The sequence below is a fragment of the Equus przewalskii genome, chromosome 9, assembly GCF_037783145.1.
Source record: "Equus przewalskii isolate Varuska chromosome 9, EquPr2, whole genome shotgun sequence".
Classification (NCBI taxonomy): Eukaryota; Metazoa; Chordata; class Mammalia; order Perissodactyla; family Equidae; genus Equus; species Equus przewalskii.
Window position 1 is genome coordinate 39998920 of NC_091839.1, and position 27862 is coordinate 40026781.

Below are 27862 nucleotides of genomic sequence, written 5' to 3' on the forward strand. Positions count from 1 at the left end.
TCCTTTTAGCATATCTTGCCCTCCAAGTGTAAAAAACAGCTCTTTTATAAATTTAAATCTATGCAAAAATTCACATGTGCTTACTTAAAAGAATGTTCATCATTTTGCCCTTACTAGGGTTAAGAAGGGATAACTTATTTATATTCACTCTATTCCCACTCCTCCATATTTTAACTTGTTGCTTGCACTCTTTTTTATATTCACTCTACTCCCACTCCATATTTTAACTTATTGCTTTCATTCTTCGAATATAGCTGGGGACTCCCCCAACACCCAACATTCGGTAGTATATCAGGAGGTACATTTTTGTTTGTCACAACTTGGGGGAACAGTGCTACTGGCATCTAGTGGTAGAGGCCAGGGATACTTAAGAAAGAATGATCTGGCCCAAACTGCCAGCAGTGCTGAGGTTGAGAATCTCTGTATGAGTCCATTAAAACCAGGTAGAATTATCCACCTTATTTATGGCCACCTTGTGCCATACCAATATTTCTCAAACACTTAATGGGTATATGAATACTGGGGAATCTTGTGAAAGCCCATACCACTTTTCAGCCTTGTTTTAAACAAAGAATTGGTAAAATATGATCACCAAAGTTAAAAAGGGAGGAAAAAAATCCTTTTTCTTTCTTCTACTAATTAGGTCAATTATAAATATATATGTCCCAGTACACTTATGATTGGTTTAATTGGTGGAAATATGCTAAGAGAATTCAAAAAAATTCACTGAAGCATTTTTGTTCACTTCATTTTCGGAAAGCTGTGTTTGGAAAGTGAGTTAAATGTGCTGAATCATGCTTTCATGTCATCCTTTTAAAAAAAACCTGCATTCTACTGATATCTTTGAGGTAAAAATTCTACAGCTGTAAAAACTGATCTATTATATAATATTCTATATAATATTATATATTATATAATATTCATCAGTTATAAGAGAAGCAATTTGGAATCAGAAGTCAGATTTTGAAAAGCAGCACTCAAATGTTAGATTATGTAGTACATGAAAGATTTTTAAATCTTATCAGAAAGTCAACTTCATTGAATCAGGGAAAATGCTTACATTTAAAACACTGGCATTATTCAAATACTACCCATCAGTACATTAAAAAACAAGCAGATTAGAAGTAAATGTTTTATTCTTTCAACTAAATTCCAGTACTACAAGGGCAGTAAAACAATGATACACTGGGAAAAAATGCAGCAATAAACATTTGTTAAAAAGACTGATGGAATAAATAAAAACTACCAAAAAAAAAGAAAGAAAATCATAAAAACCCATTCTGAAACCCCAAGAAGTCCTGGAATACAGAAATGCCCTCCTCCTTCACTATTTCACAGGAAGCACTGTAGGCTATTTGCTTAATAATGTCCTGGGATTACATTCTAAATTATTAATAACTGGTTACAGCTCGGTTGTAGTGCACAATTAAAATCACACTAACTTCATCTGAAGTGTCATTCTACAGTTTTATTTACACAACCAGTGAAGGGCATGTTCTTAGAATACCAGATTTAATCCTTTTCAAACATTAATGTAAGAAGCCAAATTGTAATGATACAGCAAATGAGGCCACTGGTATTAATACAGGTAGCAAAGGTCCACATCCGGGTGGTATTGACATCAGGGAAATTTCCAAAACCAGTTGCTGCCTAAAGTGGTTGCCACTGACGAAAGCTTGAAATAACCTGTATTCATAGGGGGGTATTGGCATTGCTGCATGTCATAATTGGGACCTCTTGCAACAATTCAACAAAGAACAAGGCAGCCCACAAATGCAGAAAACGTGATTCATGAAACATCTAAAGAGGGAGAAAAGGAAAATTAGTGCAAAATGTAGGTCAAAATTCAAACACACACCAGATCTTCATCCCCAATATTGCCATAAGTATTTAAGTAACCAAAAGCAAGCCTTAGTAGTTTTGCTGCCTATTTCCTCTAGGCTTTTTCTCCATGATTTTCTGTTAAATTCTCTTCTTGAGTATGAAGATAATTATAGTAAATGTCTTCTCCTTAAAAGACTGTCTTGTTTTCAATTCAAAGATGAAATACTTACAACTAGCAGGCTGTTCTCCATATCGTCGCATTATTTGATCATGCGTAAACTTCACAAATGCATCATATTGTTCTATAAATAAAGGTACACATTAATTACATGATTTGCAATATCTCTCTAATATATTAAAGCCAGATAAACTCTGAAAAATCCAATAAATACAGTGAAGCATTCTAAGTTGGCACTCTGAATCAGACACATAACCTCAGTAATACTAATAGTGTATCAAATGGAAAGAGGCACAGAGCTTAGTCGGGAAACCACTTTGTCCAAATCACACAAGTTCAGGTATAGACTAGGTCGGGCTTCTTTCTCAACCTATTAAGAATAAAGGGCTTAAAATAAAAAAAAAAATCTTTCCACTCTGCAAGTTAATTGTAAGTCGTCTATGAATGGCCATTTATTCCAAGGAGAGGAAATGAGACAACAAAAGCCTGACACAACATGATATATCCAAAAACATCCACCTGCAACCTAATCAGATTCTCTTGATTAGCACCTTGATTTAACTCCTTAAGAATCAAAAAGCTTACAATACCCACAATAAAATCTGTGGCTTAAAAATCGGGGAAAATTCTGATTAAGTTACCATATATAATACATTTTATTTACTGCACTTAAATTATCAAGTTTTACTACAAATTTTTTTGGATAATTAAAACAAGAATGCAGCGGCTTTTGATACTCTAAAATGATGTTCACGGTGCCAGTTAGATATTTCAAGTGTCTAGATTAATGGCAAAGTTATCATGAAAGATAGGCAGTTCAAAGATCCACAACCAAATTGTGGTATAGTCAAGTTTTCAGCACAGGGTACTTTATCAAAAGAAAAATCTACTTCACTAATACTGCACCTGATCTACATGGCTAACAAATACTATTTCTTGAGGTAACAGAGGAGGGTCATGAGCTACAGGGAGGTTCATTTCCTTTCTTGAACTGAATGAAATTCTCTGGTTCTTGGAAAACATACTGTACCAGTGTATAAAAAGGGTAATTTAACTGACATGAAGTACATGTGGGAAATAATCCGTTTCTTATGAGCTTCTCAGAGACTCTAAAATAAACACATCTCATACCTGCAAGTTTTGTGTTTAATATTTCTTCATACTCTTCTCGAACCTTCTCTTCACGTTCTTTCAACAAACGTTCACAGATCATCCCAACCTGCCGTAGAGTGAATAAGGGCTGTTCTTTTTTTAATGGTGAGGATGTTGCAGATGAAGCCCCTATGTATAAGATGAACCAAAAAAAGCATGTGATTTAGAGTGATCATAGAAAGCATCTTCTAACTCAAGAGGTTTCATCTGGATCTTTTCAATGTTCATATAAAAGCATTTTTTATCACTTTTTAGCACATTATTTCCCAAGTAGTCTTAAAACAGGTGTAATCCCATCAGCAAGTCACTCTGGAAAAACACAGCAAGATGCATGCAATCAAACATAAGGGAAAAAGTCTGAAGGTGAGTGGACAAAATTACAAGATAAAAACAAGATTTAATCAAGTTTTTGTTTTTTAATTAATGATATTAGCTAGGAGACCAGTTTGTAAAAATAAATACTGAGAATATACTAATATTCAACATTAAATTTTATGGTACAAAGTCCTTAAGGATTATTAATCTAACAGCCACTTGGCATTATCAAATAGTGATACTTGATAGAAAAGATTTCTTCTGAATGCATTCCTCTTCAAGTACTACTTAATGCACTTTGATTTTCCAAAAACATCACTCCTCTTTTATTAAAAAGAACATGTGAAATTAATTTTTTTGAGAACTCAGGATTATGATAGCCATCTATTATAACACTGCTACAAGTATTTTACATGCATACAGATACACAAATTTGCTATCAATTGTGCGTCCTGCTGTGTATCTGCCCCTGGTACCCTCAATTCCTCTTTTCACTTGCCCCTACACGGCTGGGACCAGTTACTAACTATGCTTGTTAGAGATGTGTCTATCACAAGAATAAAGTATACCAGCTTTAGTCCATAACTACACTAAGGCTATCTTTATTTAATTCCCAGCTTTCTTAGTTGAGGCTGCCAGTTAAATGATCTAAGAAGCAAACTGACTAACAGATGATGATGATCTTGGTTTCCTGCTGATATAATCTAGTTTCTACCCTCACCCCATTTCACCCACTTATACCTGGCCCCCAAAATTGGCAGGAGTACTGCAGAATGTTTTGAACAATTTCATGTTTCCTAATCTAATTTTATTTGACTGTTTTCTAGCCTTTGAATGTTTTTTTTATTCTGCCAGGTTTTCCTATCACTGCTGGGAGGGAAGGGAAGGAAGGCAGGCAACTACTGTCACAAGAAAAACTATCTTGCTGAGAACTTTACTAATGCTAACAGCCACTTTTGATGGCTCTTTTTCAGTAAGAAGCTTTACTTTCCCTTCACTTCAAACAGCCTTCATTTTTATACCTTTTTTGTTTTTCAGAAAAAGTGTACTTGCAAACTATTCCCTCCAACAAAAGGTAACAGATCAAAAATAACCCACCTTTAGGAATCTATCCTAATAGGGTATATGTACAGGGACATTTTTGTAAATACTCTAATAGCAGAAATTCTGAGTCCAATTATTGATCATTAATGGTTAGTTTAATAATTATGGGAAATACATAAAATGGCAAACCATTCAGCCATGGCAAGGTACATCATTACCTAACGAAGCACACAGTATATTGTTATTATTTATTTTTTTTAATAGAAGCTACAAATCATAATACTTTTGGGGAAGTCCATTTAGGCGATCTATATAAAGACTTGGATATTAGGCGACAGACAGGTCTTTGGGTGGTGGGAATGCAAGTGGCAATTATAGTCAGCCCTCTGCATGTGCGGGTTCCACATCCTCGGATTCAACCAACTGCGGATCCTGTAGGTATTATGTTTATGATTTGCGGTTGGCTGAACCGTGGGGTCCTGGCAGGGATACCAAGGGACAACTATAACTTGTTTTGTACCACGTTTTTAAGAGATCAGGCATTACTTGTAAAAAAAAAAAAAATGTTTTTTAAAAATCAAGAGGAGAAATAGGAGCTTGAGTGACTGAAGGCAACTTGTATTACCTTTTCCCATACTAAATAATATTCCCTTTAAGTTTATTATTACCTGGCGAAGCTGGTCCACTGAGGAGAAATGCATGTGGCTGTGCATCAGAAGTACAACATGGATCTGTCTGCTGGAAACTAGTTTCTAAATGTCTTCTCTTCTGCATGCGTTTATACTCTTGTTTTATGTTGTACAGAATTTGTTCTAAAAGAAAAAAGTTAAAATTTGGCAAGATAAAAACTTTTAAGTTTAAAAAAAAGTTGTGTTGTTTCCAACAATTATTTAGTGGATCTACTGAACATATCCTCTTCAAATAAAATACAGAAAACTGATGATCTGGGAAGAATTAGTTTCAGCATTAATGGGGGCACTCATTCAGAAACAGCACATACATACTACCTGGAATTCAGCTATTCTAAAATGCCATTCTTTTTGAGCACTGATTAGCAAAAAATAAATTTAAGTGTTTTCCATTTAACGTAAAGATAAGGGACTCAACTAAAATACATATTTTATTCAAATTCTTAAGAGTCCCAAACTCAAAGGTCATTTACTCATCACACATATAACTATTAACAGGATTTTCCAAGACCATAAATAATTAGAAGCAGGAAGGACTATGTATATACTAGTACACACTAGTGAGAAGTGACAGTATACTGGTCAGCAAAATGAGAGTAGATGGGAACTAAAAATGATCATACATTAAATATTAGGCTCAAAAGAGCCTATGAATATTACAGCATTAACAACAAAGTGTTATCTGATTCTTGGGGGTAAAAACCCACGTAAAGTGACTGGTACCTGTACAGGTACTCAATAAGAAGCACCGTACCACAGTGCCATTATCTTCAGCCACAACCATCCATCCAAACAGGGGTACAAATTATATCAAACATATCCTTTAGGCCAGTATAATTCATTTTAGAAAGCTTTCTAATTTAAAATAGTTGCCATTTAGCCTCTCCAGAAAATCACTCCCTGAGATTTCGACTCCCCTACAGACTGACTTTTTCACAACCACCGTAGCTCCTAAATTAATAGGTTATCCATGTGAAACTAATCCCAAGAAGTTTATTAGTCCCAATCCAAAGCAAAATTAAACACAAATTAAAAGTTAAGGTGGCAACTAACAGGCAATAAAATGATTCATAAATATAATGGAGTGTAACTTGACCAATTCTACAATGGTGCATTAATTTAAAAAGGAATTGAAAATTCGAAGGCTAAAGATTTATTAAGATGAAACAATTGTTTTTTTAAATTTAATAGCGATGGTTTTCTTAGGTATATACTAAATTCTCATGTTTCTTTTCTCACTTTATATTGTTTCCTAGTAAGAAAAACTTTCAGGGCTTTTGAGAGAGACTGAGGGGACATCAATCAGTCTTAAACATTTTATATTCTGCCAATTTCCTTATTTTAACTGGGGAAAAAAAAGAGAAAAGTTGCAAAAGATAGATCCACTTAAGATTGCACTTACGTAAATTTTGTGTATAAACAAACCTGTTTACATAGACATGAATGTGCAGTTTAAGTACAAAATTATACATTAGAATGATTAACTTCAGGATGGCTGTGTGAGGGGTGCTTTAGCTGTATTTAACATTTTTCAGAATGTTAACATTTGTTTATACTAAACATGGTCAACCATTCAGTCCTTTTCCATTTATTTGAAATAGTTGTAATTTAAAAACTAAGTCACCAGTGTGAAATAAAATGGTTGTCTACGGAACAGTTAAGCACCTTGATAGAAATGGGTTTCCTAAGCTTCACAGGTGTCCAATAAAACTAGTGCAACATCCTATACCAACCAGGACAAGCACACATATCCTTAATTTTTAATAACAGAACTCTTTCAGTAGCAATATTCTAAAAGGTTTTTAAAATAATGATGTTTTGACCTCTGACAGCAAGCTTCACTCATTTATCACTTTCTGTTCAAAGCTACCATCACCCTGATCAAAAATGCCTGAATTCAAAGCATCCTAACGTTTATTCACAACCAGAGACTTCAAATGTATTAGCACAGAGTAACCTGACCTTAATATCTTTCTGTGACATTCTTTGACCATCACATAGCTGTTCTCAGATTACTTTAGTCTTCCTTTTGCCTCACAAAAATCAACCAAAGCACAACTAAGATGTACCAAAAGAATAGTGGTAACAAACTCAATTTCTTCACTTGATAGCCTCAAACAAGATCCAGCCTAGGATTAAGATATGGTAAAACTTTTAAAAATTAGTTTTGTAAACCTCCATACCATCTAATACTTAAGAGACATCATAATAAGTTAAGGAATTTTAAGGTATACATTTACAAATGAATTCACCAATTTAAATGTACAATTTGATGAGCTCTGACAAGTGCACACATAAGTCTTGCAACCACCACAACCATAATAAAGAACTTTATCACCTCCAAAAGTTCTCTCCTTTCTTATTTCTTAAGCTCCTATTCTTCACCATCACAACTACATTCATGTACTGTCACTATATAGTTTTGCCTCTTCTAAAATTTGATATAAATGACATCATGAAGAGTGTGGATTTTTGCATCTGATGTCTTTCACTCACACCCCCCCCCCACCTGTCCATTTCCGTTTAATGAACATTCGGATTCTTTCCAATTTGGGGATATTATGAATATTGAAGTAGAAGTCTATGAGTGGACAAATTCTCATTTTTCTTGGGTAAACATGTAAGAGTGGGATGGATGGCCTGATTATATGGTAAGTGCATGCTTTTACTTTGTAGGTAATTGTCAAACCATTTTCCAGAGGAACTGTACCATTTTGCATTCCCACCAGTAATGTATGAGTTCCAGCTGCTCCACATCTTTGCCAACACTTGATATTGTCAGTTAAAGAGCTGCAGAATTTTTAATGCTATTGCCTGCACTGCTTTTTACATCTAATATGATGCAACTATGTCACCTAAGCCTCACTGTGACCTCAAATGCTCTAATGCGGGTAACATGTGATCAACAACATTATGCAGTGAATGCGCCAATTTAACTTGGTCAAGATCTGAGCAGCACAAGTAGCAAACAGCTAACTGTAAGCCTCAAACTCAACTTCTCTCAGTTCAGAGGCATAAGCAGTTTTGAAACTGCTAACTCAAGAAATTTCCCCATATTCGACATTCCACAAATCACATTTTAGGCTCAAACTAGATTTCTGGCTGACTTAAGCTGCTTCCATACCAGCTGCATGAAGGCCTTCTGGACGTCAATAAAGTACCTATGTCTACTTAGTCTTAAGCTACTTAAATCTAGCCATCTCTTAACAAACTAGCAAGTGACATTTTATTCCATGTACATGTAACATCTGACATTGTGTTCCCAACACACAATGTATGGTCCATTAAAGAAAAAGAAAGTCAAATAAACTTCATTTATATTATCAGTTGCAGATTCCAGTTTTAATTATGCAAGCTGCATATTTGCCTTATGAAGGAGACTGAATTTGCAGCAAATCAATTAGAGCAAAATATGTACTTATCTTCATGACAATCCACACCACAAATGGTTGTATATTACTTTTCAAAATCCTAAAAGCTACATCGCTCTTTCACCATACTCTTTTGCCAAAATACTAAGACTCTCTTCTACTGTACTAGGTTAAAGTGAAAGTCAGTATTAGCAAATTCTATGACTAATGGCATTTACATTTCCAAATCTAGTAAATATCATTGGGATTGCTAATAAAATCCTCCTCCTTAACAGGTAAGAGATTATCAATGAGCCAGCAGTTATCCATTTGGCATATTTTTTTTAAAAAAACCTAGGTGAATGTGAAAAGAAAAAGCCTGGCTTAAAGCAGTATTAAGCCAACATCCAAAATATTTCACTCTTCTTCGCTGCCACAGTACTTCAGAAAGCCTGGACACAATGAACAAGATCATCAATATAAAACAGGAGAAAGCAGTTGACGGGATAAAAAAAAAAGTAACTGAGTTGATGAGAGTAAAAGAAACAGCATCAAGATGGGACTAAGAGCAAAGGGAGGCATATGGAATTAGAAGCAACTAAAAATGGGTTTAAAGAACCATAAAATTGGGGGGGGGGGGGAAGGAAACCAAGCATCTGTCTAGAGTCCATAAGATGTCTAAAAACCTGTGCTATGTGAAACTAAACTTTTGCTCCAGACCTGTATAGCCTTAATGTTTTCCTACTGACATAATTATTGAACATTAAGGTTTCATTAACAGTTTTAAATATAGGAGTATAAGACCCCTTTTTTAATCACCTTATATGTTAATTTCTCTATGGAGTATCTCCGAAAAAACAAAGTGAAAGTTCATCAAGATAGATAAACAATGGGATTAAAAATAAAATAAATCTTAAAAGTATGTAAGTTCTAGGCAGGAACACAAATGAAATGGGAAACCTGTAAACAACTAAGAACAGAAAACCTGCAGTAGCCACTAAGACCCAAAACTAAGGAACTGTTCCAAATCAAACAACAGACCAAATCTAGAGCTCTCAACTACATACTAGACATGGCCATGTCTACTGTATAAATTAAAACACACACAATTAAGAGTTGCTATGGAGACCCATTTTTGTAAATCGACTATTTTCCCAGTATCATCTGTTCAAAACTAAAACAGTTCTTATGTTCTCCTTGAAGGAACCTTAAGGACAATGTTCTTATCCAGCTGAGAGCTACCTAACTAAAAAGAATGAGCTGATGTCATTTTTAATTCACTTTAAAATTACTGCTAAGTCAAAAGGACGTGGAATCAATTTTAACACAAGATTATCAAGTTATATCTACATTTTTAAACTTCTATTTGGATTAACATGAATCATAATAAGCATGATATAGCTGCACACAATTACATAAAGAGTATTATCTACAGTACTTTAGCAAGTGGCTTAGACTCTACATTACATTTTACTGTATAAGAGGCATTTATTTATCTCCTACAAGATGAAGAAAAACTATAATCACTACAGGTCAAATTCTATTTTTTCACTGGTTCTATAATAGCCAGTGATTCCTTATTTGAAATAAATGACTCTATTTGTTAAAACCCTGCAGGTCGATGTATAAATTTTACAAATTAACTGCACAATGGAAGTCACTAATGCAAGGAGTCCAGCAATGCTCAGTCAGCAGGTGGCTCCTCCCTGATATTCAAGAAGTTTCTTATCTTTATTTGATATTACTGTAGATTTTAAAGACATATGTTAACCCTGTTGCTTTTGTTGTTTAGCTCTTTTACTGTCTGCAAATACCTTCTGAAACAGCTTACAAGCTAGAAAAATAAAGAGTAGTAAGAAGCCCAAAAAAGCAGTAAATGGGGAAGAACAAGGAGAAATTGGACCATTCAAAACCCAAAATACGCATGCTACAGAAAACATTTAATGCCAAGGCAAGAAGTCCAGCTTCTATTCCAATTAACCATGGCCATGAAGACAAGGTAAGGTTTGAAGAATACAGAGAGCACACTCCTTGAGGAGAACTCTAGGCAGCACAATCAAGCTGAAGAGCAAATCCATCTCCTATAACAACTTATTAGGGCACCCAAACACACACAAGTATGAGCTATGGTTGCAACTGATGATTCACAGGCTAAACTGACCCCAAGGACATGTCTGGCCTGAATACTTTTAAAAAAAAAATAAGTGTGACTTTGTGGCCAACATTTAAAAGTGGGGTGATTTTACATTAAAAGTCAGATTTCTGGCTGTTGCTGGGGAAAACTGGACTATGTGGCAAAATCCAGCTAAAGAGTGGTTGCTACCTTTTGGGCATAAGTTCTCAAGCAGTTCTGAAACTCTGACTGCACACACAAATCACCTGAGGATTTTGTTAAACTACGGACTCTGAGAAATGGAGCCTCAGATTCTACTTTTCTAATGAGTTTCCAGTTGATGCTGCTGGGCACTAGAAAGGTTAGAACCCACCTAGTTTACTTCACTCATTTATATTACTTGCCTGGAATAATGAACATTTAAGTTTATATCGCCTGCTTAAAATAATAACTCTCCTACTGTGACAATTAAATAGAAAAGTGGTTGGTTTATTTATTACTGGACATACCAGGAAGTGGAGAGGAAGAGAAGGAAAGCGGTAACAGCCAAGATTATTACAAGTACAAAAATATTTAAGGTGATCTAAATTCATTTGCCACCTTCACCTGCATGGCTTTTGTAGTTCTAAGTTAGACATACTCCTCTCTAGCAGGAAAATATTCTGTAAATCAAATTTAAACTTGATTGGAACTACTTAGGGAGACTCATTACATGACTAACATACATAAATTCATTTTTCCTAACACACCGTTCTTAAAATATAAAATTCATGTTCATTATATGATTCATAGTTAAATGCATTTACTTTTCTATGTCTGCTTTAAGAGCAATTAAGACTACCTCTCACACCAGACGGCACTGATTGTAAGCCCACAGATATCTTTTGTTTATCCCATATATTTTGTAAGTTAGCTGTGAATATTTAAAAGTCAACAGATTTCACAAAAATTCTGACTTCTGGGGGGAGGGAGGGCTACTGGAAAGATCTGACAATAAAAAGCTCAAATTCCCCACAGCTGGAACTAAGAACTATAAACTGAACTATAAAGATGTAAATTAGAGAGTCATCTGTAAGTGGAAACTGAAGTCAGGGGCATGCACATGATTGCATAGGGAGCTTAATATTAAGCTGGATAGGAATGGCGCTGAACCTAGAACTGAAAAACTCCTAAGTTTAATGGCCAGATGAAGACAGAAAGAACAGCCAGAAAGTGGAGGTAAACAGTGTTGTCACAGAAGGAGAAAAAAAAAGTATTTCAAAAGGAAGGGAGTGGGTCAGCAACGTGAATGCCATAAGAAAGATCAAAGAAAACAAGGACCGACTGCGTGCCATGGAAGTCACTGATGACTTGACAAGAGCTGTCTGAGGCACAAATACACCAGGAGTGAGGTGAGAACCAAAGAAATGGAACCAAATAGACTATCTGAAAGCTCTTTGAATTTGGTTTTGAAGTGGAGGAATCTGGAGGAAAATGAGGATGTTCTGTTTACTTTCTAATGGAGGCTTGACAATATTTAAAGCCAAAAGTAAAGATCCAATTGAGAGAGAAAAATAATCAAGAGGATAAGGTTCCTCTGCAGAGAAGCGGGATCCTTCCCTTACCATGTAATAAAGTGCTTTAATTATCTCATTTAATCTTTCTCAATGATACTAAAAGGGAAAACAGCATAGGCACAAATGTTAGTAGTGATGGTACTGGGAACAATGAAGAAGCTGTCATTTGATGGCTTCTATTTTTTTCTGTGAAGTAGAAGGCAAGGTTATTTACTGAAATGGCAGGACCGCTGGACAATGTAAAAAGTCTCATTCAAGGTTGCCCTATTGTGATTGTCTCCAGAACTGGGGGACAGGAAATACTCTTAATCCTCACAAGAACCCCAGGAAGCAGACAGTACTATCATCATGTGCATAATTCTATAAATGAGGAAAATGAGGCTTTGATTCAATGGCTTCTGAAAGGTCACACAGCTGGAACACGGCAGAGCCCAGCCTGATCTCAGAGCGTAAGCTCTATTGCCCTCTCCAGTATTGTATTACTACACCTAGCCGGTATTCCACAAGTACCTAAAGTTACAGTAAGTCACAGTGAGGAAAGCTAATTTTTAAAAAACAGGGTGTCAGAATAGATGATTACTACCATGTATTATTGGTACTTCATACCCTGAAACCTCAAATTCTACAACTGTTAAGAAGGTAGTAACAAAAACAGCATAATTCTCATCTACCTAGAGCCCTGAAACTGTCATCACTGGCTATCAACCGAGTAATTATAAGAAATATTCATATTACATTCAGATATTTATATAAGTGATGCTTCAAGAGTCTTTAAACCGCCTGCTCTTAGGATAGGCATCTATATCTAACCAGAATGTTTTATTAGTGTTTTAAAAGTGAGGAAATATTCTAAATTGGTAGGTCAGCATTGCCACACATAAACAACTGATGCCAGCCTCTCATAATATACTATTTCACCTTGGGCCATGAATGGTTGTTACAGTGAGCATCAGGTTCCCCTGTCCTGTTACGGAAACCTAAACCACCTATATTTTTAACCAAGTATACCACTTAGAAAAATTTTTCTTCCAGAGAATTATATTTTAGCATTAGGAACAAGGCAATCCTCTCTAACAATTAACAGGCAAAGTTTAGAGACAATAATGTTTGAAAAATCAGCTTTTTGCAATCTTTCAAGTTCCACTCTACATTCTATTCTTCATTTGCTGGATCAATTCAACAATACTGTATTATTTTTTAAAAAAAGAAAGAAAATCAACTCTTCCAGGTCCCTCCCTCCAACCTTTCCCTTTAGTGTGACTTTTGGAGGGAGTTTTCTAAGAATTAAGATTAATGGAAATGAAAATGAATGCTAACCCAAAGTCAGAAAACACATCATAGACCAAAAAAATTTCAGCAACAGCCAACAAAAAAGCTTCAACACTTACCTAAAAAGAAAATCACCTTTAAGGTTTCAAAAGTAGTACAACTGTGATTTAATCAGTAAGCCAATTTAGGCTGCCAAAGGCGAAAGTAATGCTAACGTGGAAAAATGTCCACAAGGAATTAAAATACAGTCATGTACCACATTAAGGACGTTTTGGTCAATGACAGGCCGCAGATCCAACAGTGCTCCCCTAAGATTAATACCATACAGCCTAGGTGTGTAGTAGTCTAGGTTTGTGTAAGGACACTATGATGTTCGCTCAACATCGAAACAGCCTAATGATGCGTTTCTTAGAATGCATCTCTGTAATTAAGTGACACATGATGGTAGGTATATTGATAAAGCAAAAAGATTACAGCATTTTTATTCAAGTTTAGCTAGGTAGTAAAGTATCAGCAATGGCAGCTCTTTCAGTCCCTTGAGAGATTTTGTCTTGTCTTTGCCTAACCAGCACGGTATCTGGAACTCAAATGAGGTTTATAAGAGCCTGAACAAGTGAATTCTAAAGTATTCAGATTTTTCTAATATTTGAGAAAAACCAAGTACGTGAATAGACCCAGAAATTAAGTCAAACCCAAAAACTGTATTATTGGAAAGATTACAATTTTAATAACATCAAACGTTGCAAAGCACTAATACATTTCAGGATGATCTGCCTATGACATTTGTGACAGACAAACACTAATGACTTAAGATTTTTAAAGAGAGGAAGAAGTAAGTTAAACCCCAAGACAAACTACCAACATATTATGAGCTATTTGCTTTTCTAGTGCTGGGAGGTTAAAAGTAACTATTACCACCCAAAAAAGCCTAACATCACAAGAAAGATTACAAAATCCGACATACTGGAACATTCTGATCAAAAGGCCCAAAATAAATATCAAAGCTGATAACTCGACAGACACTAGAATTTTAATTTACCTGCAAGGATTCTCTCCCTGCTCAATATAGCTGCAGTATCTTCTCATCATGTGAGAAATTTGCTGTAACTGAAATCATTCCTTTAGAAATAAAAGATCAGAACTTCATATATTACAAAATATTTTCTCCTGAAAATCATGTAAATTCTTCAAAAATGTGTTTTTTCAAATAAGCAAATCTCTGCAAACAGTGAAATCCTTGTAGATGGTGCTATTTCAAATATTGTAATGCACATAGTCCGTGTTTATCATCATTGTCCAAAAAAGATGAGGGAATACTGAGAAGTATACTTCAAGTGCCTCAGAAAAAGCACTGTTCAAAGCCAAACTAATCGTTCTATTTCTTATTACTACTCATTTGTTTCCGTCACAATTTTTTTTTTAAATGTTGTCAAGTATTGTGGCTATATTGTCACAAAACAGTCTAAAAAGAAAAACTGGTACATAAGAGGGGGTAGAACTGAAATTACATTTTTATTTTTATCATCAGCATCTCTAAGAACCTTGGGAAACGCCAAGGCTCGATCAACTCAACAAATAAACTCAATAAATATTTTAAAACTTTGTGATAAGACATTAACTAAGAGGATAGGTATGGCAGATAAGAATACCTTTGGGGTTATTTTCCAACTTTACAATGTAAGTCCCATTTGATCCATCCTACCCCCTCAAAATCCAAGAGGCATTCCTGTTAAGAGTTTTTGCTACAAGACTGTGGGTGATGGGTCATATTTCTCAAATGTGTTTAGAAAGTTGAGAAACACTGGTAAGCTGAGTTCTAGAAACCCTACACTCAGCAATAAAATTAAAGATGAATCTCAAACTAAATTCATTTGTGAAAACATATTTGCTGTCTGCAGATGCCAGGCTGGTTCATATAGGTTTGAACAAGTATTCCAGCCTCCATGCGTTCTTGAAAGTAGGTAGTCTTCTCAAAGGCAAGAAATTCACTGTGGTTTCACATACGCATAGAGAACATTCTGTGAGTCAAGAGCACTAGCACAGTGTTAACACAAAGACTGCAGAGACCACAAGTAGCTGATTAATTCAGTTATATGTACTTGAAAAGACCCAACTCAACACCATTATCTAGTTTCATGAAATAACCATCCAAGAGGTCCCAACTTAACCCATGCTATCATTCTGCATTCTTTTTTAAGTGCAAGGACAATCCAAAGTTTCTTTTCAAAGAGGAAAAATACACAAAACTGGGCCCTTCCACTGACTTTCTTATTTCTCAACTTTTCAAAACAAAAGCGTTTCTATCATTCTGTCTTCCTGGGTGTACCTAAACACTTAGTAAAGGCCTGCCCGAGTAACACATTACGTATATTCTTTTTCCTATAAAGCCATTTGAGAACTGAAGAAATGTATTATTCTCCCTTACATCTCAGATTATGTCTCTTCAGCAACCATGATAACTAGTAGATTCTATATCTAAAGGGCTAACCAACCTCTCTCTGATCTAGCCATGGTTTACCCTATGTGTTTCTGTGCTCAAGATAGGCTTTATTTTTCTACTTTCAAAACAAAATAGCTCAATAATTAATACAACTGTGCACTTTCAATGGCCATAAATTTACAGGATTCTTAAACGCATAATTCATAGAACTACGAAATAACTCCAGCTACACACACAGTCCTAAACAAAGTATCAGGTTTAAAATCCAAAGTACAAAGACCATTAAAAACAGTTTATTTGCCAAATCCACTGAGAGACCAGAGGCAACTTATAACAGCTGTCTAAACAACCACAAAATATTAAAAACACTTCTGGCTCAGTATAAATGACATCTGAAGTGAAATGCTGCCTCCTCCAACAGACATCTCATTTGTTTGCCTAGAACCATTTATACTTCATTTAAGCCAGCTGGTATCTCCGTTTGCAGGCATGCATCAATGTCTACTGAACAATCTAAGTTCCTGTACACCCTTCCCCATTCACAAGATGCAATTTCCATTTTTAATGGCAAGTTTCCAGCAAATACAACGAGTTCCTTCAAATGAACTTAACTCTTCATCCAACTCAATTCCTAGGGCAGACTAGAGCAATGATAACAAAACAAACAATGTGCATAAAAGTCACCTACCAAACTCACAGAGGTTGACAGCCATAGAAGCATCTCTTCACCAGACCATTCATTCATTCACTACACAATTATGAAAAACACCACGTTGGATTTGACTGACAGTCTCTTGTAATGTTACATAATATTTTGGTTTTATTAAAATAATTTTTTCCTTGAGAATGTCATAATCTTTTGGCTAAATGGTAATACTCTGAGCTGTTTCAAAAACCAATAAAGAAAAACAAAACACTTTGAATCTGTTTTCAACTAACATACCAGAATGAGTACTGGTGTAGCTAGTAGAAGCATTCATTTTTCCCACCATATTCAATGCTTTCCCCCGCCCCCAATACCTCCACTCATCATTCACTTTTCCTTTTCCACATCCAGGGGTATTATAAACCTCACTGCTGACACCCTAGAGAGAAGTAGGTAAACTTCTTCTGTAAAGACCAGACAGTAAATATTTGAGCTTTGGGAAAATACAGCCGCTGTCACTACTCAACTCCGCTACTGCAGCCTGCAATGGACAATACTTAAAAAAATAAATAACAAAGAATGAGCATGGCTGCATTCCAATAAAATTCATTTGCCAGCCCTTTCCTTTTTCCTAGCATTAAGTTGCAACGGTGTGAAAAATATTGATTTAAATAATAGTCATCAAGACAAACTTTGGAATTACCTTCCTGGGATGACTAAAATAAACTAGGGTTTAAAACAGATGTCCAAGTTCCTGAAATGACTAGTAAAGCTGAAACATGACTTCAATAACACATCAGAAGACACTGTGTAAAAGTATCCAGCGAAGAATGATGATAATGGTAAATTTATATACATGCTCTGAAAAAAATTCACTTCAGCACTCTAGTTCTAAACTATTTCAATTTCTCTTTGAACTCATAGAAACGAAAGGAAAACAGTTTCCACAGAGTCCCAGTCAATCTCAATTTGCTAAGTCACTTTCCATTTCTAATCCTATCTACTTATTTCAGCGAAGGATATACAAGTACTCACTCTGCTAAGTTTAAGAATCACCACTGTTAAAATAGGAATCTAAAAATTAGGTGCGTGTGAAAATTATTTCCAAGTGTGGTGACATGAAAACTGGGAAGCTCTTTGATACCTGCACAACACTGCAGCTCCCATTATGACAACATTTTTACAAAACCAGGAGCATGCCCAAGATTGGCCATGTAAACACAGTCAAATTAAATTACGTATAGAAAGTCATTCAAAATAACAGTAAAGGTAAATTTTAGCAATTCAAAACTTGAGCAATTTTATCTGCTTTTCTAAGTCAACTTTTAATGTTAAGATTCAAATTAGTTGAAATAGCTAATAACTTTCAGGAGACTCAATAACAATCAATTATGGTGTGATTTTTAGAGTTCAGGATATGACCAAACTTCCAGAGTAAATGTCCAAAATGGAAGACACTGCAGTATTTTGGAAAAAGTGAATTTGAATCAGCAGGCTTAAACAACTCCAATGATTCCAGCTGTTTTACCAGCATATAGTCCACTTAATTGAAATTTGAGAAAATTCAGGGCAAACCACACTAGCCAAGCTACAGATATATCAATGAAACGACAAATCTGCAAAGGATCACATTTCTTTCTGAATAAGCTTCCTTTAAAGTGAGGACAAATGTTATAGCCGCTGGCTGGTTTGCCATCTACGCTCCAGACTATTTCAGCATTGAGATATATTTCAGCTCCCAAACCTAACACTGTATTAATTCACTCCCTCGACAGAAATTTACTGCTGGTTAGCCAGAGCTATTTTTAAGTAGCTTTATTAGTTGTTAAGTACAGATTCCATGGTATCATTTCAATTTTCAATGATACCATTTCACTGAAAAAGACAAATTCTAAAAATAATGTTAACCACCAGGAGCCCATTCTTAACAATGACTGTTTCTTCTTTAATGTATAGCCTAACAATAAATCAATGAATGCCTTTATACAGAAGACAGTTTAGGTTCGCTTTAAAGCTATCTTGGAATTCTTCCAAACTAGCCACAACTCTAAAATAGTATATCTTTAAGTTAGGTCAAAGATTTAATAGCAAAAAATGGTAGCCTAGGCATTTGAACGTCTCCCTGTAAATTTGGGCAAAGATATTTTAAAACCTGACCTGAAAAAACAAAACAAAATTTAGTCAATTCCAAGTAGAAGTCCCCGAATATAAAGGTATATACGCCCAGATTTTTTTTAAGCTAACGATGAAACATTTAAATCAAACTATGAAAAAGCTTTGTCTACAGGTCATATTATTACCAAAGAAACAAACACAAAACCTTTGCATATCACACACACAAAGGAGACAGATTTACACTACCAGTCCACAAAAGCCTATCTCGGGACTGTGCCAGGGGCACACAAGGATTTTCAAAGTACAGAAAAAACTGGGCATACACACGCGGTACGAAGCAGCCAAAAGGCATTTCCCCACAGTCACTTTCAGGAAATGTTTCAAGATGAAAAGCAAAAATCGTCTGAAGTCCTTTGGAATCTCGGGTTGATTTCTTTATTATTCTCAAGGCTGTTTTTCTCCCAACATACTGCGCTGGGCAGAAAATAACACACTTCCAACTACACGCCAATACTCAGGCCCAATTTTCGATACAATGTGCTTTTCCTTAAAAGTTCAAGTTTCTCAAGGTCTGAACGTATAGCGTGATCATATTACAGCACTCGGGAAGAGCATTTTCTTTGTTGTTGACCCTGCTAGGGAAACAGGTCTTGACTCAGCCAAAGTGGCGTTCTTGTGGGTGATTAATGACAGGCCTAGATCGCGCCCCGGTGACATCCATCCCCACCCCCCACCCCCTCTGTACTAAAATCAGCCATGTCTGAACTGGAGAAGGGGCTGCCGCCTCGCCTCGAACCCCCCAGTCCCAGAGTGAAAAGCTGCAGCCGACCGATTCTGGGAGACGAGGCACGGAGATTCGGGGGAAACGTGACCCACCCCTCGCCCGAATTTATGAATAATATCGCCCTCCCGGATCATTTCCGCCGGGGCTCTCCAGACTACGGAAACACTCAATTCCAGTCATTCGGCCCAAAGAAAAGGATCTTCCTCTTCCCCACAACACCCGGCAAGGCACGGCCCCTACCCACCGCCCCAACGCCCCCCTCTCTTGACATCAGGCCATCTCTATTGTGTCTCCGAGGCCGGACGAGCTAATTCGAAAGAAGGTGGTCGCCCGACTCCTCCGCTGAGAGGAGGACGCGTCCGGCACCCCCGCTGCGGCCGCATCCCGCGCCCCGGGACCCCGTCCCCTCACCCCCCGGGCGGCCGCGGGCCGAGTCCCACCTGTGGTGAGGCGGGAGGAGACGTCGCCGAAGGGGGACGGCTCCATTCGGAGATACTTCTGCGGTGAGGCCGCGGCGGCCGAGAAGGAGGCGGCCGTGGCCGCGGCGGCCGACGACGGGGAGGCGGCGGCTGAGGTGGGCGCCGACAATGGCGCACATCGCCTCCGCTTCGGGGACGCCGGGCTCAGCAGAGGGTCGAAATCCAGAGTCCTTTTCAGAGTGGCTCCGCACGCCATGGCCGGGGCGGCGGAGGCGCCGGGCTTGGGTGAGGTCGGGGAGGGCGAAGGGAGGGGGCGAGTGAGGACGCGAGGGGAGCCTAACCGACGGGCTCGGGAGCAGGAGGGCGGCTGGCGGACGCCGGCTGGGAGACGAGAGCCGCCGCTGCCTCCGCGGCAGGGCAGTGGCCCGGGCCGGCGCGGGCGAGAACGGGAGGGGCGGTGGCGGCAGCTCGCGCCCGCCGCGTCAGGGGGGCTCTTCCGCCTGCTCCGGCGCGGCTCCCCCGGGAGAGGCTCCGGCCGCCCCCGCCGTCCGTTCGAGCTTTGCGCCGCGCCTGAGGCGCTCCTGCGCTGACACCGGCTCCCTTCGGAAGTCGATACCAGCTTCGTGAGGTATGAGGCCGGGACGCGGCTCCCGAGACGCCTGGGCAGGGGCAGAAGCTCGAGAGCGGCGGTCGATGCGGAGGGATTGCGAGGTAGCGGCGGCGGCCGGAGCTCCAGCGAACACGTCCAGCCGCTTCCCCTTCCACTGTACGACTCTTCCACCCGCCGCCGGCCCCAATATGGCGTCAATAACAACGCCGCCGATTCAAATCCTGCGGCCTCAGGACGCGTGCGCATAGGGTGGCTACCACGAGGGCGCATTCTGGGAGTTGTAGTTTTTCACTGTGAGGAAGAATCCCCGTGAAAAGCGGTTAGGGAGGAGTCACGGAAACTACGACTCCCGTCATTCAAGGCGCGCGACTCTCAGTTCCGGGTTGGAATTTAAATCCCCTACACAGCTTGAGTGTAGAAGGAACTAAGCAAAAGAGAAAAAAAGAAAAAGCTGTGGGAGAGAGTGTGAGAGAGGAAGGCAAACCCGTAGGGAAAGCGGCCTTAAAATACCTTTAAAATTCAGGACATTAGTTGTCCGGATACCGCTCCCACACTGATTTAACAACCAGGAAATAGAAAACTAAGCCAACCTAACAGTCCAAGACAGATTAATTTCCGTAATGAATGCCAAGAACAAAACCTGTCACATCGAAGGGCTAGGAAATAATAAGATTATGGAACCTATTTAGGACTGCTAGAGAGAACAACGTAATAGTATCAGGTTACCGGATCCTTGATTGAACTCCATCCTTGTCCTTCCCAGGTAGCTGTTTGCAGCCGCTTACTAAATTTTGCAAAGCCAGCTTTATCCTGTAAATGAATAAGATTTAAACGACGTACAGTACCAAATTGTTTGCTTCGGATAAAAAGTGAGTGATATCAAAAATTGTATTATCTCTATTGAATATTGGTGTATCTTGTGAACGGTAAAAATTGAAAGACGTAGTGAAATCTCTAGGGAGCAGATGTTGGACCCATTTTGTAAGCAGAGAAAAATATTTTTTCTAAAAGTTTCACTTTTAATCAGGTACCTAAAATAAGTCAAATACAGCATTAATAAAAAGGTGATTTATGCAAAAAACTATCACCAGTCCAGTACAAAACTACTTATCTATGTGAATGCCATATTATAAAATGTTCATAGATATCAAATACTGGCTTCCAGTGCTTATGTATTCCTATCATTTATTCAGTAACTAAAAGAAGTTTTGTACCACTTTGTCTTTTATTCTTTATACCAGTTTTGGACAGTAGTTCGATATATTTATTCTTGTTTTATAGAATTGTTTGACGCCTCAAAGATCAGCAGTCCTGATCACACTGATTGTGTCAACAACTAAGTGAGCTAGTTTTATTTTGAGATGTTATACTGTTTGGAAAATATATTTCAAAAATGATCAGTGTTTAATAAAACAGCAGCTTTACTGTGACACCCAATAGGTAAATTTTTACTAAATTCTAAGCACTCTATGAAATCTATGATATGGTGAAATTAACAGAATATACATATTTTATGTAAATAAGTAGGAAAAGATAGGTTAACCCATGGAAAACAAATAACAAGGCATTTATGTTCCTGTTAAGTGTTTTCTGGAATTAAGATTTGACCTTAAATTATAGTGCTTACATTGGAAAGGGAGTGTTATGAGCTGATTTGTGTCTCCTCAAAATTTATATGTTGAAGTCCTAACCCCAGGTATCTCAGAATATGACCATATTTGGAAATAGGGTCATTTCAGATATAATTAGTTAAGATGAAGTCACAGTGGAGTTCTGTGGGCCCGTGATCCAATATGACTAATATCCTTATTAAAAAAGGGGAAAATTGGATTCAGGCAGGCAGAACACCACGTGACGTGAAGGCAGAAATCTAGGTGCTGCGTCTACAAGCCGAGGAAAGCTAAGGATTGCCAGCAAACCACCAGAAGTTAGGAGAGACATGGAAGATTCTCCCTCACCATCCACAGAAAGAACCAACCCTGCTGATACCTTGATCTCAGAGATCTAGACTCGAACTGTAAGACAATAAGTTTCTATTGTTTAAGCCATCCAGTTTGTGGTACTGTTATGGCAGACCTAGGAAACTAATACAGGGGGATTGTGGTTATCATTTGAGTTACACTGGACTGCCTGGAAAATGGGGAAAGAGTTGTGTGTAAAGGTGGTATGGGACATCTGGTAAACTTGACATTTCCGTCATAATGGCTGCTTATGCGATCACCATGGCACAGCATATCTGCAAAACGCTCTCTGTATGATGAAACAGTGACGGGGCTGGCGCAGCCTCCCCTTCTGCCAATGACTAAGGTACCTGTTCAGAAGCTAAGAGGAAAAAAGGGACCCCTTCCCTATTCATCTTTGTATCTTCGCTCAGGCTCTCTGCTCCATACTTTTTGCCTGACTGCTTGCCCTTTAAGACTCAACCCAGGTATAAACTCCCATAGGAAGCCTTCCCCCAACAATTCCAGGCTGAATCAGTTTTACAGATTCGCATAGAAAGAGGCGCCTACCTGCAAATCTTCATCATCATGCCCACCATACTGTAATAGAATTCTCTGTGCGTGAATCTGCCTCTCCCACCACAGTACGTATTAGCTCGTTGCCAATAGTATAGTCCTTTGCACACTTCAACAAATACCCATTGAATGTTTCTTCAGTATTTTAAAATCACCCTATCCTCTCAGTAGCCTACGTTATCCTTGTCCCTAAGACAGTTACCTACCGAAATAGTATAGCAACCCTTTTAGGATAGAAGAATGCTGTTGAAGGAGAAAAAAGAAAAAAACCTAAAAAAATCTTTCTTAGACTAAAATTAAAGATAAAAATAAGCAACATATATGCACCCCTATGTTCGTTGCAGCACTATTCACAATAGCAAGACAGGGAAACAATCCAAGTGCCCATCCACTGATGATTGGATAAAGAAGATGTGGTATATATATACAATGGAATACCACTCAGCCATAAAAAATGACAAAATCATCCCATTTGCAACAACATGGATGGACCTGGAGGGAATTATGCTAAGTGAAATAAGCCAGACTGAGAAAGACCAACACTAGATGATTTCACTCATATGTGGAATATGAACAAACACATGGACAAAGAAAAGAGTTCAGTGGTTACCAGGGGAAGGGGGGTGGGGGGCAGGCACAGGGGGTGAAGGGGAGCACTTATGTGGTGATAGACAAGAAATAATCTACAACTGAAATTTCACAATGATGTAAACTATTATGAACTCAAAAAATAAATAAAAATAATACTTTCAAGCCCATAAATCTTAATATAGTTTAGAAGTGAATCTTTATTTTGTTGATCAAGAGGAAAAGAAAACTATATTTAACACACTAATATGTTGAATCAGGTCACATGAATGTAAATACATAGTACAGCTATTGGCTCCAGTGACCTACACTGACCAGGGTTGCTCTTGTTGTGACTAAAAGCCCTATAACAGGTTTCAAAGGCTTGAAATATTTAGAATAGTTTTGTGACAATCTAGGAAGTATTTTCTGATTTGCACAATCTTAGATGCCTCTGAAGAAAATCAAACTGTTCTACCAAGATGCTTGTCTTTGGTTGGTATTAGACTTTTCTAACACCTCCCAAAATATTCCCCGGGATCTGATTCTGATGACTCATTCTTTGGCTAAAGCCAGTAAAAGTAGACATAGGTGGATGACACAAGATCTCATCATCCTGAGCCTGAAGATCCTCTTTGTACCATAAATCATTTTTCAAACAATTTTTCTGACGTCAAATAAAGATAAGTGCAAATATGTAAGGTGTGGAGAGGTGTTTGCTGACTTTGCATGCTGAGTTTGAGTAATCGTAGGCTCAGCATTAGGAACAGCAGCTCCAGTTCAGGAGTCACTTCAAATCTATATTCAGAACAAGCATTGCCTAGGGCAAAAAAAAAAGTTTAATCATTGTGTAAATGAGTATAGTAGAGAAGAGTACACATTGTAGTTCCTTCCATGTAAGATTTTGCAGGCTGGCCGAAACCTCTTCTAAGCACTGTATTTGGAATACATACTACTTTTCGTTGTAGATGTGATGCTGGCTAATTTTATTTTGCTTTCATTCTTTTGGATGTGGTTGTTATTTTGAGTTGATTGGATAGATCATAGAGTTATCAAAACCATATATCTGTGAGTGATTTCAAGAGGTCACCTAGTCTAGTTGCCAGCCTTAAGGCATGTTTACCTGTAAACTACTCAGGCCAAATCAGTATCTATCTGACTCTTTCTAAAGAATTTCAGACAACATCCAAAATCCAGCTGCAAATTCTCTTCTATCTAGCTGTAACCTCTTCTCCATCAGAGGCTGATTTCTACTGGTATAGTGCTCTATGAAGAAAAGTGCGCCGCTCCAGGAAACAAGCTATGATTCGCTTATCCTGCAGGACTTCGAAAGAAACCACAGGAAAGTCTCTGGCAGTCAAAAGAAGTTTTTATGAAGTCCTTATTTTAAAATTAGCATACTTTCCGTGAGTACCTGTATCCTTACTCAGACTGTTTACTCTTACTACAGAAAAGTTAATCACTTTTGGAGATCTTATTTCCCAGCCCAAGCCAATCAGAAGAATCAAGTAGGAGGAAAGGAGAAAAGGAAAATGCGGTATACACTGACTACCACAAGCAGTCCAATCACTGCATAGCAAAGAAAGAGACTGTAAAAAATGACCACAAAATTCAAAAATCCAACAGCCTTGAGCCACCGAAGTGTGAGGACAATCAGCCCAACTGCAGCTGAGGCATCGCTGTATTATTACAGCACCATATAATAATGGTAGGCTTGCCAGATTTAACACATAAAAACATAAGACACCCACTTAAATTTGAATTTCATTTAAACAAGGAATAATGTTAGTACAAGTATGTTCCAAATATTGCCTGTGTTTATCTGAAATCCAAATTTTACTGGGTGTCTTGTATTTTATCTGGCAACCTTAAATAAGATGGGGATCCCAAGTCGTCAGTAAAGCACAACCTGTTGTTAGTATGCAGTTCAAAAACTGTGTAACAAATATGATATTAGAAAATGTTCCATGAATAGTATTTAAGATTAAGCAAATCAAAACTTCCAGTTGTCCAGAAAGTTAATCTATGTGAAATACTTTGAGCCATGCATGTTCTATTCATTGCAGAGTCCTAGGCATAAAATAAACACTTAATAAACACTAGACAAATAGTGAAAAGCTTAACACACCATCTCCCCAATGATGGGGCACCTCAAGCCCCTGTAGGTTGTCCCTAGCCCCTCCTGGTTATTTAGTTCTAGAATTCCTTCACACCTTCTACTGCAGATGTCGGTTCTGTTGTCCTGTTTGGGTCCAAGCCTGACTCAGAGTTGGTGTCACTCTCTGTGTCGGACTCCCGTTCCCTCTTGTGCCTGTTGTCCTGGGCTTCCATGATGCCACCATGAGCCTTTCCTGATGAGGCTTGTTGAGAGAATGAGATGACGCCTACACTTCCCCAATATTTTGGGCTTCCTCTGCAAGCCTAATGTTATAAGGGTCAGTCAGGTGTGTGGTATAAAGGAAATAAAGAAACAGGCCCAGCTCTTCCCCCAGGAGCAGCTTTTCCATTCCCACCCACTGATAACAAGCATCAACCTGGGACCAATTATTGGTCACTTGCAGCCTCGGGGCCTGTATTAAGGCTAGGGCTTCACTGGGTGCCCCAGAAACGGCTAGATTTCATCTGGAACTTGTGTCCCACATTAATTATTCTATGTGGTTCGATTAGTCAAGAAATTATCCACCTCTTTTTTTTTTTTTTTTTAGGAAGATTAGCCCTGAGCTAACTGCCAATCCTCCTCTTTTTGCTGCGGAAGACTCGCCCTGAGCTAACATCTGTGCCCATCTTTCTCTACTTTATATGTGGGACGCCTACCACAGCATGGTGTGCCAAGTGGTGCCATGTCCGCGCGCCACCAGGCCCGCCCCTCCACCTCTTAAAGGAGACAGTCTACACTCTTAACAGGGCTTGCCTCTGAACAATGGGACATGGAATGTGTCTGTGGGAACAAGATGAACTGAACACAGGTCCCGCCCTCAAAGGAGCTTACTTTCTACCTTATATGATTGTCTGAAGAGTCTTTTACAAATATCCCATTTATCATAATTATTTGAAAATTAAAATATAATTTTCTGGAAAAAATGTCATCTCAATTACCACTATCCTGAAAACTAAAAGCCAGTCCATCCTTAAACAGTGCCCAGCCCATAGTAAACCCTTAGTCAGTACTGGCTGTTATTATCATGCTAAGGCAAACGCCAAAATTTCCCCAAGCCTGAGGTGGTCGAAGAATTTCAAGGGTACCATCTTGTTCATTAGACTGCCCAGAGGCCAGGCACAGCTGCTGGGGACCAGTTTCTGAGCCAAGCTCCTCCCTCCCCTCTGTCCCCAGCCATCAGGAGGGAACTCAGACAAGATCTAGGTTCCGAATAAGTGTAGCTGGGCTACAGGGTGTGTCTCTTTTAATCCCACTTAGATAGGTGAGTTAGAGCCTAGGTTGGCAATATATGGAGAGAATAAAAGTATTATTTACAGGCATGCCACCATGGCCCAGGCGCCTTCTCAATTCATCTTAGTGAAAATCCAAGGTAGTAGTGTTAATCTCGTTTTACTCTTGAACCTGTGGCTCATGCCTAAGGTCACACAGTCTTAAATGGGTCAGCATTGGAACTATGACCCAAGTTTGCAAGACCTCAAAGGTGTGTTCTGGTACTCCACACTGTTGACTCGGGCAGCGAAGAAGCCTGGAAAGAAAGAGAGGGATTAATTTAAATTTTACAAAGCATCATAATAGACATAAGTAGCAAGTGGTCAATAAAAAAAAAAAATCTTTTTTAAGGACAGTGTCAGCATATGTTCCAGAAGACACAAAAGAATGTATCCCCTGACTGCTTCACTGCGTTCTGTTTCCCCATGGAACCTGCTATTTGAGCACCAAGCTTTAAAAGATGATTGACAGTTGTGGTATCATGTTTCTGTTCTAAGGCAATTGTGAGTTCCCAGGGAGTATTGTGGAGTCACATGTGACCCACATGACTTATTTTCCTTTCCTTAAAAGGTCTTTCATTGTGTCTCTCACACAGCCAGCTACAGATCACTAAGAGTCATTCCTAAATCATGTTAGCCACATCTTTTACTTCATTTGCTAACAAGCAGCTAAATAGAAGTTCAGATTCTTTTTATTCCTCTTGGTTGCTTGCTGCTTAAAGTGTAGCCCATGGACCAGAAGCATTGGCATCGCCTAGGAGCACACCTGGAGCTACTGAAGCAAAATCTGCATTTTAACAAGCCCCTCAGGTGATTCATATGTGCGTTAACTTTGAGAAGCTCTGCGAT

The 27862-nt window shown here is 38.3% G+C and overlaps 1 protein-coding gene and 1 long non-coding RNA gene across 2 annotated transcripts; one reads left to right on the forward strand and one right to left on the reverse strand.

Moving 5' to 3' along the window:
- Nucleotides 1-1118: 1118 nt before the first annotated feature.
- Nucleotides 1119-23293, reverse strand: AKIRIN2 (akirin 2). The gene is made up of 5 exons (XM_070633591.1): nucleotides 19916-23293; nucleotides 5182-5325; nucleotides 3134-3283; nucleotides 2055-2126; nucleotides 1119-1800 (listed from the first exon to the last, which is right to left on the reverse strand). Exons 1-5 carry the CDS (start codon nucleotides 20772-20774, stop codon nucleotides 1790-1792), a joined length of 1236 nt encoding a protein of 411 aa, XP_070489692.1. The 5' UTR covers nucleotides 20775-23293; the 3' UTR covers nucleotides 1119-1789.
- LOC139085556 (uncharacterized) lies at nucleotides 21237-26668 on the forward strand. The gene is made up of 3 exons (XR_011543918.1): nucleotides 21237-21373; nucleotides 24807-24993; nucleotides 26293-26668. It is a non-coding gene; the product is annotated as an uncharacterized lncRNA (long non-coding RNA).
- Nucleotides 26669-27862: the final 1194 nt, after the last annotated feature.